This window comes from Phocoena phocoena, chromosome 2 (assembly GCF_963924675.1).
Source record: "Phocoena phocoena chromosome 2, mPhoPho1.1, whole genome shotgun sequence".
NCBI lineage: Eukaryota > Metazoa > Chordata > Mammalia > Artiodactyla > Phocoenidae > Phocoena > Phocoena phocoena.
The window spans coordinates 36239901-36251799 of NC_089220.1; the positions used below are offsets into that span (position 1 = coordinate 36239901).

An 11899-nucleotide genomic window follows, 5' to 3' on the forward strand; every position below is an offset into this window, starting at 1 on the left:
TATTTGACCAAGTGTTTTGAAACTTTTTGACAAGCTTCCCAAATGTCAAATTTTAATTGTTTCTTTTGATTTCCAGCTAACTTTGGGGTACTTTAGAGGGCCCCTGAGGTATCTTAGAGAGAACTATTTAACTAGGATTATTTCGTATGTTAAGTTAAATGTAATCATTCGTAACTCTGGCTGTTATAACCACATTTCTTTATCGATTACACTGTTACCAGATGTTTAACCATGCCTTTTAAGCCTTTTGTCATTTACTGATATTTTTGTACTCTGATGCTGTTACAAAAAATGCTTCATCATCAAGGAGATTCACAGAAAGGCCTTGGAAGCAGTTACAACAGTTCCACACCAAGATGATGGCTATGCGAGGACTCCAGCCCATACTGACTTAGAACAAGGAGCTGTATTGCCCCTGGGGCCCCTAGATCAGGTATCCAGAGATTTTTACTCCCTGACAGGCAGGGTGAAGCAGTTACAGAAGACGGACCATCACCCTTCTGCTTCCCATAAGAATATGGGATAGGGGCTTCCCTGGTGGTGCAGTGGTTGAGAGTCCGCCTGCCAATGCAGGGGACACAGGTTCGTGCCCCGGTCCGGGAGGATCCCACATGCCGCGGAGCGGCTGGGCCCGTGAGCCATGGCTGCTGAGCCTGCGCGTCTGGCGCCTGTGCTCCGCAACGGGAGAGGCCACAGCAGTGAGAGGCCCACGTACCGCAAAAAAAAAAAAAGAATATGGGATAAAATCTCTGAGGGGGAAATGAAACAGGAGGGAAGGAGGCAAGGCACTACCCTTGAAAGAATGACATAGCCGGAGGACATGACATAAACTGATTAGAACCAAATGGGTCCAAGATGGCAGACAAGTCAACTTCCACTAGACCTTGAGTCTCAGTATACACTCATTGTAACACATCAGGAAGCTAAATGACACACCCACAGGCACCAAGACAGTTCTAAGACTGACCATAAGGATCAAAAAATGGGCGGGGGCTTCCCTGGTGGTGCAGTGGTTAAGAATCCGCCTGCCAATGCAGGGGGCAGGGGTTCGAGCCCTGGTCCGGGAAGATCCCACATGCCGCGGAGCAACTAGACCCGTGCGCCACAGTTACTGAGCCTGTGAGCCGCAACTACTAAAGCCCGTGCACCTAGAGCCTGTGCTCCGCAACAAGAGAAGCCACCGCAATGAGAAGCCCACGCACCACAACGAAGAGTAGCCCCGCTGCACCAAGATAACGCGGCCAACTATAAATAAATTTTTTAAAAATTAAAAAAAAAAAGTGGGCGGTGGCCCAACTCCTGGAAATCCCCGCCCCTTCCCCAAATAGCTGAAATACCCCTCCCACTCATCAGCCTATGAAATTACCCACCCCTATAAAAACTGACAACCCCTTACCCTGGTGCCACTCTGGCCTTCTGAGATGGCCCACACTCTGTGGAGTGTGGTTCTCTCTAAATAAATCCACTTCTTATCTATCACTTTGTCTCTCCCTGAATTCTTTCTGCATTGAGACATCAAGAACCTGAGCTTCATTAAGTTCTGAAACCAGGTGTGTGATCTCAGTTGGAAGACTGGGGTTTTGGCCAGGTTCAAGTCCCAGCCTCGTGGGCTCAAGTCCCAATCCGAGTTTTGGCTGGGTTTGAGTCCCAATCTGACTTGCATGGTTTCAACTGGGTTATCTCCACCTTTGTCCTTTTTTTGGGGGGGGGGAGGGGGGGCGGGGAGGGCGGGGGGGCCAAGCTGCACGGCATGTGAGATCTTAGTTCCCCTGACCAGGGATGGAACCCATGTTCCCTGTGGTGGAAGCGAGAAGTCTTTAACCACTGGACCGCCAGGGAAGTCCCTCCACTTTTGTCCTTGACAAGACTATCTCACAATTCTGTAGAGGTAGAATTTGAAGAAAACTGATAGTAATGCAAACAATTTCTGTCCACAGAAATACAAATTGTATCTAGTAAAATGGAAGTACTTGTAAATGCAAGTAATAATGAATATTGCCCAGTTTTGCATCCATTTGCAAATTTAGTTCAGCCTCCCTATCTGACTTTAAAGGTGGTATGTTGAGTTCCTGTCTGAACTAGTTGTAATATCTTACTGGGTTCATGAGTCAAATAAAATCTTGGACATGTGTTCATTTTATATTTGTGTGAGTCTTGATTTTATCTTCTTTTAAAATTTATCCTTGAACAGTTTATATGGGGGGGGATTAGGTGGAGGACAAACAGATACTGTCAATTTTTCTGTATATTTGACATTGTTTGTAATAAAAAGTTGGAGGAACCAAGATTCCATCACAACTACGTTATCTAGGCATAAGAAAGATTTTTGAAAAGTCAAATACATCCGCACACACACCCACCAGTACTTTATATGTATAGTAGCTAAATAAATGTTTAAACCAATTAGAGAGTGTTTCTGTCCATTTAAAAGCAAATACTCTACAGTGTGACACCAGCAGAGACTTTCCTTGACCAAACTTTAGTCAGGCTCCTCTGAATCCTCCTCCCAACTACGCCTTGACTTTTATACTTCTGTGTCCATCATTGTATCACCTATTTTTAGCAAGAATCCTGCTAAGTTGGTTTAGCCAGAATCCCCAACCCCACTATCTGATCAGGTTCCTCATCCTCCACCATCCCCCAGTGATGTCTGACCACACTGGCCTGCCTTCACAAGGAATCCTTTTAAGTCAGTTTAGCCAGATTCCCCACCTACCTTTGATGATTCCTCTTACTAATTTACCATCCACCAATCTCCCCACCTTGCTCCTTGGCTATAAATTCCCACCTTTCCTTGCTGTTTTCAGACTTGAGCCCAATCTCTCTCCCCTACTGCAAAACCCCATCATAGCAGTCCTCCTTGAACAAAGTCTTCCTTTAACAACTGTCATGAATAATTTTTTCTTTAACAATACCTCTCCACACCCACCAGCAGAATGACTGAAGTTGAAAAGAGGGAAAACACCAAATGTTGGCAAGGATGTAGAGGAACCAGAGCCCTCACACATTGCTGATGAGAATGTAACATGTCTGATCACTCTGGAAAAGGCCAGCAGTTTCGTTTAAAACTAAACATACACCTACCCTGTGATCCAACAATTCCATCTGTAGGTTTTTACCCATGAAAACACATGATCATAAAAAGACTTCTACAAGAATGTTTATAGCAGCATTATTCATTATATCCAAAATCTGGCAACAGCTCGGTTGTCCATCAATAGGAGAATGGATTAAAAAACCAGCAACAGCAACCATTAGATCAAGTAGCTCAGAGGCAGTTTACCTGCAACCAAGCTGATCTTGTTAAATATGTAAACTCTCAGGTCATAGACGTATAGAATCAGAAACTACTGGGATGGGGCCCACCCAGAGGATTCTTTTTAACAAGTCCTCCAGAGGATTCTGATGCATGCTGATGTTTGATAGATCAAAGGTATTTCTTTTTTAAGTAGTGGTAATAGTCACTGTATTTCAGCTCAGAGGCTGATGCTTGAGTATGACGTCAAACAGGACTTTCTTTTTTTTTTTTCGTTACATGGGCCTCTCACTGTTGTGGCCTCTCCCGTTGCGGAGCACAGGCTCCGGACGCGCGGGCCCAACGGCCATGACTCACAGACCCAGCCGCTCCGCGGCATGTGGGATCTTCCCGGACCGGGGCACGAACCCGCGTCCCCTGCATCGGCAGGCGGACTCTCAACCACTGCACCACCAGGGAAGCCCAGGACTTTCTTAACTTATAATTATTGCTGGTTTTTTTTTAACCTGCTCACCACACTTTTCTTCTTCTTAATTAGCAAAGGATAAACGAAGGTGAGAAGGTAAAACATTCCTCTGAACAAATATCCTAATACTTTGAGTACAAAATTCAGAGGGAGGTCAGAGTTGACCTAGTCTCCTTAACCAGCTGGCATTCCTCTCTATCAAGGCTGAGATCCCTTATGAACCATGGGTTCTCAACCCTGGCTGCATATTAGAATTACCTGAGGAGCTTAAAAAATACTGATGCCTGGGTCCCACCCTCAAAGGTTCTGTTTTAATTGGTCTAGGGTACAACCCGGGGTGGTGGGCAAGACCAAAAGCTCCCCAGGTGATTCTAATGGTCAGCCAGGTTTGAGACCCACTGCCCTCACTGCCAATTCCCTTAAAAAAAAAACCTTGTTTTAACATCAGATGTTCCAGAAGTAACGAAGGAAAACTAAGTTTAAATCATAAACCAAAATGAACACTAGAAAAAAGTTCCCAATGGCCTACAGATCCACAGGCTATGTTATCAGCAGTAACCTGCATCATTCAAAGGACAGGTGCTTATCATCACTGTGCTATAATATTCAATAATCCTCCTCTAACAGCTTTTTTCATTAAAGAATTCCTAAAAGCCCATGCATATATGAAAACTTGGTTTAAGGCAGAGATGGGAAAATCCAATATCAAAGGAAAAGACATGGACAGTAAGTGTTGCTAGTGTAAAAATTACTTCCTATCTCTCACCCTAAAAATAAATAAATGAATTCCAGGTTGATTAAATTTGAACATGAAAAACTTGAGTCAAGTCATTAAAACAGCATATAGGAGAATATCTTTATATTCTTGGGATAAAGATTTCTTCAAAAAGCCCAAACTATAAGGAAAAAGACAAAGAAGAACATAAATATAAGCAAGGTTAAAGGCAAACAAGAGCCTAGGGGAAGATATTTGGAACATATGTAAAAGATACTATTTTTCCCAAATTAAGACCGCTGACCACCAACAATATCAGGTCTTACAGAGGATGTGGACAAAACAGATCTCCAGTACACCACTGACTAGTGCTTAAATTACTAGAGTCACTATGGAGGGCAACATGGTAGCAGGTAATAACACTGAAAAGGCACAGACCCTACAACCCAGCAATTCTAACTCTCCAGTGGAGACATACCTAGAAAACCCTTGCTTGCCCTCCCAAGCCTCTTTATAACATAACTTAGTCCTAACAGTACATCTCTCACTTTTCCAGTCATGAGGCACTTGATCACTTAGGATATGGCGAAAGGGGAACACAAGAGTTCAAAGGTAAGTCTACTAGTTTGTCAGAAGTTTACCCCTGCTTCTGACGGGGCACAGGCTAGGTGTTGCTACGTACAGAATGGTTTTACGTTTGCCGAAGTAAGATTATACATATTGAGGAGTCCTAGAATATGCCATCCCAAAATATGCTTCATTGGCATATGGATTATTTTGAGCTAAAGGCCATTGATAACCAGGAGGTGAAGGAAAAGCTCTAAAAACAGGGCATTAAGTTTCCTTTTGCAAAGATGTCTCCCTCTCCACACCAGGAAGTGGAGAACTCCTAACAACTCTTATCTATGGAGAAGGCACGGACTTAAATCTGAATAACAAACCTTACTAAACAACTCTTGTTTACCATACTTTTCCTGGACTTAGGGGAAACATAAGTTGTCTCCCTAACCCAGAAGCCCCAAACGCTTTTCTTTGTTTTAGCCTAAAATGGCATATAAACTCAAGTTCTAACTACCCCTTTGGGTGACTCATCGATAGGTCTCCCATGTGTACACAACAATGCACATGTTAATAAATTTCTGTTTATTTTTCTCTTGTTAATCTGTCTTTGGTCAGTCTAATTTACAGGGCCCCAGCTAGAGAACCTAAGCTGGATAGAGGAAAAGGTTTTTTCCTCCCCTACTATATATATATGTGGATGCATATGCACATGTATCTTTAAATAATATAAACTAATAAATATATATTTGTGTTGTGTATAGTCTGTGTACATGCTATAAACTACTATGTATATTACTTTGTGGTTTTCAACGATGGAGAGATTATGTGAGAATCTAGGGGTCAGAGATGAAGTGACTGCACCCACGTCCCCAAGACTTAGGTGCCATGGCAACATAGATGCAGATCTAACCATCTGCCTGCATTCTTGACAGCTCTGTTTAAAACATAGCTCCTGGAATTCTTCTAGAAATCCAATCGGAAGCACAGAATAATATCCATTCATAGCTGAGTGGTAAAAAACAACAAATGCATTTAGAATTTTCTCTTTCACAGCTTCTATCTAAAGCAAATCTCACGATGCACCAACTTTCGTACCATAGACCTTCCCTTCTCCCTACATCTCCCCCTCTCTCCCAGAGGAGGACCCTTCCAGAAAGCAGATTTGCTGCCCGAGACTCATGCTAATGCTGAAGATGTGGTAAAAGGATCATTAATAGATTAACTATAAGAAAAGGATTCTTCCTAAAAAAAAATTATCCCTCAGAAAAAACAAGTCACCTTATAAGAAATCCTTACAAAGTAACTCTTGCTGTGGGGAGTTCTTTCAATTCCTTATTTTGAATACAAAGTATGAGTTGGGGTTGACACATCATCCTGAAACAACCTCAGTCAAGGTCTGGTGTTGGCTGCCCACAGAAGTCAGCTGATGGTATCAATGAAAGGTGACAAATTAAACACAGATTTAATTCCTGGGGATATGAACTCACACTTGCACGTGCAAACTGCCACTGTAAACCCTTTTAAAGATCACTTTAAAAGTTAATAAAGTGTTTAAGTTGCGATGATCAAAGATATGCACCAACTGGACACACTGTAAAAGAATTAGAATTGTAATTTGTGATAAAATATTCAATATCTTCCCCACATTTAAAAGGGATGGATCTCAAAAAACTCAAAGTGTGGTCTGCAAAAACATATTCACTGATCCAAAGTATAGCTCCAGTGATGATAAAAACACAAAGGTCAAAGATGGATGTGAAGAGTTTGAAGACAAATGTTTTATGAATTTATGAGGAGGAGAAAGAACAATATTTCTAAATTAGTGTGATTTTATAAAGTATGTGATTTTAAATAGGCACAGGTACCTAAATTTAAAATGCAAATCGTGTAAACAAGCCTTTGGTTTGTTTACCTACATACCTAATAGTATGTGTATTCTCGAGTTGACCAAAAAACACTTTAGGGGACTTTTTAATAGGGAAAATGGGGAAATTTTGATATTTGCACTTTCTAATAGTTGGGCAACATGGTATATGCTGAATTTCAATAAGATAAAATTGATTCACATAGCTAGCCTACTGACCACTTAACAAGCAGAGCTCTGGTCCCATCTATCAGAAGCATAAAAATCTAGTTAGTGTGACTATATTTAGGGACTTGCTCCTCCTCTGTTTAATAATCTTTCAGATACTAGAACTTGAAACAAGTCAACAGCAGGAGTTCGGGATTCACTCCTGGATCCCTAATGTTCCCTCCTTCAGGATCTGCAGTGGTGCAACGCCCGTCACTTGCAGCCAGCTCTTTAGCCTGGCTCTCCATCCTGTCCCCACCCGCCACCAGCACTCACTCGTCATCAGGTCAGCCCCACCCATCCAGCTGACCTAATTCCCTACCACAGCCAACCTGGTCTTTCCCTCGTAACGGCTCCTCCCACTGGCATGGCTGCCGCCCCAACTCCATCCTTTACAGCCTAACCCGAGTCCCACATCCTCCATGAAGTTGTCCTGACCGCCTCACCCCACAACAGATCGGCTTCCACTCCCTGAAATCCTCATGCAATGCAGTCATAATTTAGCACTTCATTACATGCTCTGCTGAGTCATTCTGTGATTGCTTCCGGCATATTCTTCTTTTTTTTTTTCCCCCTAAGAGAAAAGAATTTTGACTGAGACAAATAATTCTTCTAGATTCCCCTCAGAGTTGACTGGCACTTGACTGAATGTCGTCTAATGACATCATGCCGTTTCAAATGGAGAATATTTCTGCCCCTGTTCAAGGGCAGTCTAAAGGGAAAACAAAAGTAGTACCTTCAGTAACAACTGTTGTTGGCAAACCTGCTACCTCTGAGATCGTACCAGTATTACCCTACCGGCCTGAATCACAGAGCATTTGCAATGGGGTGACTGCAGGTGGCACAAAAAAGGAAGACAATCGCTAATAATACAACCACATCTTGCTTTCTGGAGTCATAAAAGGTTCTCCGAGCATCAAATTCATCAGCTTGTCAAGAAATAAAACAGCCTGTCACAACAGAGACCTTCAAAAGATACCCAGAATCTCACCACTGCTCATTACCTCTACTACCACAGCCCTGAGCGAAGCTGCCATCACGTGTCACCTGCAGTTCTGCAACAGCCACTAACTGGTTTCCCTGCACCCACGCTGGCCTCCTCACAATCTACTCTCAACAGCGACCTAAATGAGCCTGCTGAAATGCTCAACAGATTGTGTCAAAACCCTTCAATCATAGATCAGTCTGACTCCTGGGAGGAAACAGATGGCATATTCAAAGTGGGTGATTTGAGGAGAGTTCATATCATAACACAGGGGCTAGCAACACAAGGGTACTTCATCCCCTTCTAGACCTGAAATGTGAAGAGAAGGGGTAGAGAGGGAGACAGAGAGCTCCACGGAGAAGGCACCTAATTGGAGATGTGACCTTAAGTCTAGAGACACTCCAGCCCACACAATCCTGCGGGAAGGGAATATATACGCCAATCTCATCCTTCTCCCTCACTCTCATCCCCTATCAATACTCCCCATGGCCAAATGCAAACAGAAGGCAGAAAGCAAGGTTGCCTGTCAGTGCAGGTCCACCTCCTGGGGCACATCTACAGAGCAGGGTAGAAAAGGGTAGAGTGAATCTGGGGAGGTAAATGGAAGCTATTCAGCCAAATGTCTTCCCATCTCCATCAGTGTATCTGAAAGTACGAGATCCAACCTTATCTCCTGTTCTGTTTGCTAACCTCTCTACTCAGTAGCTCTCCACTCACCAGGCACACCCCGCCTCAGGTCCTTTGTACTTGCCGCCTTCTCTGCCCAGAATGCTTTTCCCCCAGATACACACATGGCTTGTCCCCTCACCTACTTCAGCTCTCAGCTAAAACGTTACATCAGCAGAGGTTTCCTTTACCACCTTATATAAAAACCTCCCTTGCTCCTATCCCACCCATGCCTGGCACATCTATCTCCCTTATCTTGCTTTATTTTTCTCCACAGCACTTCTCTCTAACATTAGATAGACAGATGGATGGATAGATATTTTTTTCTCCTTTTTAATTGACTGCCTCTCTGGCCTAGAACAAAAGTTTCATAAAGGCGTCCACTTGGCCTCTTTTGTTCACTCCCTTATACCCAGTGTCTAGAACAGTGCCTGGCACAAAGAAGGCACTCACGTATTTGTTGCATGAATGAAAATGAATGAATGGAACAGAAGAACCCATAGCTAAGGACTCTTTCCACTGTTCAGAGGTTTCACTCCTACTATCAAATCATTGTTAAGCAAATAAATAGGCTCCTGATAATCAGACAGGAAGCAGGTGACAAGCATTTTTTATTGGCAATGGCACAAAATTGAGTGCTGTCAGTAAACCCCTAAGAACAAATGGAATCTTCAGTCAGAACCAAAGGAATGACAGCAGTGTCTTCAGTAAACAACTCCTAGCAAGGTTGTTTCTTCTTATGACTATATGATCATTAACCTACCAACCTAGTCCTTCTATAAGACTCAGTCTTCTCCTCTGTAAAATGTGTAAGGATTGAATGATACAATGTATGGAGAGCATTTATTGTGTATGGAACCCAATAAATGGACACTATAATGATTATTAAAACATTGAGGAAGCCATGAGAATGAGATACCACGTTATCTTCCTATGATCTGGAACTGTTTATCCTAGACTTTGAAAACGTGAGCTGGAATAATGACACGGAAAAGAAGTATAAGATGCTTTGCTATCCACCACACAGTTGGGCCTAGATCTGAAAGACATCCTACAGTACCAGTGCTCCATATCAGAACCTAGTTTCCACACCTGGCCCAGACTTTGGCCAACCCTTTTGCAGGCCAGTACCTTGTTGCATCCATTTCTGCATCGCTCATTATATCTAAGCACTTAGAACATAAGTGCTGCTTTTTCCCTCATAGGAACTAAGCAGGGCATGTGACTGAAAAAATAGTGTAAGCAAAAGAGAAAGAGCAGATCAGTAAAGCTCCTGGTGATGCTCCTGTTTTTGACTTACCCCTCTAACCATGGAAGTCTCTGTTCTGGTCCGCAAATTAGACCAAATTCTGATTCCCTTTTCTCCACTAACATTTTATCTATCCATAGCCTCATCTGCTGGGTCAATTCAGTTAACTATGCAAAAGGTGACCCCATAGTCTTAGGTCAGATAAAAAGAAAAAGGCTTGACCCGAATCCACTCAACAATCCATCACTTAGGAATACTGCAAAGATCCTGTAGTAGCTTTTTCATTGATGGGAGATTTCTTTGCAATTTTTTGCAGAAGATTTCTGTAGAAGGACACACTGGTGGGCTATCTAACCTGGGAAGCTAGATTCAAAAGGTAAGTTTCCTTTCTACCCTAAAACCCATGAAACTTAAATCTCCAGTTAAAATATTCCCTCTGCTACTATGTGTATACGTGTGTATTCAAGCCCTTGCTTTTGTTATTTTAGTCATAAATATACAATATAATAATTATCATTACTAATTTTTGCCAAAACTGAGGCTTCCAATCTCAGGCATGAAAATCAAAGCAGGTCCCTCCAAGATTAAGCCTAGGGATTGATCTTACTAAGAGATCTTATTTTAGTAGGCAGCCTGATGCTTACTTGTTAGTGCTAAAAAAAGATCATTCTGATCACTTCTCCTAGTGACAGATGGGTAACCATTTCCACAATAACTAACTTGGGACCAATTCCAATTGAGGAACGAGAAGAAAAACAAAACTATAATTCACTACTCATTCCACAAACACGTTTCAAAGTGATAGGTCCCATCTACTTCGAGGCCTCAGTGAATGGCAAGTAGTACAAAATTCACACTCTTATTACAGCACTTCCCAAACTGTGCTGTTTTCCTCTCCGTCTTCCCCAACCAGGCTGTGCCATGCTCCTGATCAGGGGCTGTTTTATTTCTTTGCATTTCCATTGTTCGACATTGTGACCAACACCCTGCTGGTGCTCAAATGATTGAATGGCTACTAAAATGTCCCGCCACGAGGCAGGCGTCAAACCTGGCACTGTGGGTCATAAATTAAACATCATGGAATGGCATGACCGCAGTCTGGCCACTTCTTTTCCCCTCTATGTCCCAAAACTATAATGCAGGGTGGGGAAAGTGCATTATCCATACGAGAACCTCCCGATGTCTGGCAAAATGGAGTGGGCTGTCCGACCCACCCGGGCTGCTTCAGTCCTGCAGGCACAGAACAAGATTCCCTCCGCTCCCTAAGGCAGAGGGGGCCCAGGTACTGTCCTCTCCCTCCAACCTTGACAACGACCCCTCCCCAACCGGCCCCACAAGCATTCCACTCTCCAGCCCAAGCCTGGGCGCCGGGAGCGTCCCAGAGGTGGGGGGGCGCCGCGGAGCACTGTGGGAGCTGTAGTTCCCGGGTGGGTTCCGCACCCCGGCGGCCCTGAGGACCAGACTCCCGCTCCCAGAAGCCCCCGCGCGGGCGCCTCGCCCAGTCAAGCCTGCTCACCTGTTCCGTGGACGTGACTGTTTCTACCGAGTCGTCCTGCAACCGCTCCCGCGAATGCTCGGGCCTCAGACTGTACAGCGGCTCTGACCAGACAGGGGAGGAAGATGGAGGGCAACAGTAGGTGAAGGAACTCGGAGAAGCCATGCTCTGGAAAGCAGCAGGCGGTGTATAGGACTCAGCTTCGTCAAAGAACAGCGCGCCTTGAAACTCTAACGGGCTAAGGCGCTACGGAGAGCGGGTAGAGTCAAAAGATTTTGAACGCGAATCGCTCCTGCCGCCTACACAACCTCAGGGAGTGAGTTGCTGGAATGCTGCCGCCCCCCATTGGGCAGAGGCGCTGCTGCAAGAGGCTCAGTTTCGTGGCGCGCAAGGAAAGGATGTGTACATCTGAATTTCATTTCCCACACACACACC

The 11899-nt window shown here is 43.9% G+C and overlaps 1 protein-coding gene across 1 annotated transcript in view; it reads right to left on the reverse strand.

Annotated features, from left to right (window-relative positions):
* Positions 1–11629, reverse strand: part of FNTB (farnesyltransferase, CAAX box, subunit beta) — an 83902-nt gene extending 72273 nt beyond the window's left edge. The window contains exon 1 of the mRNA XM_065871234.1: positions 11486–11629. Within this exon, the coding sequence (XP_065727306.1) occupies positions 11486–11629 (144 nt within the window). The remainder of the gene's footprint in view (positions 1–11485) is intronic.
* Positions 11630–11899: the final 270 nt, after the last annotated feature.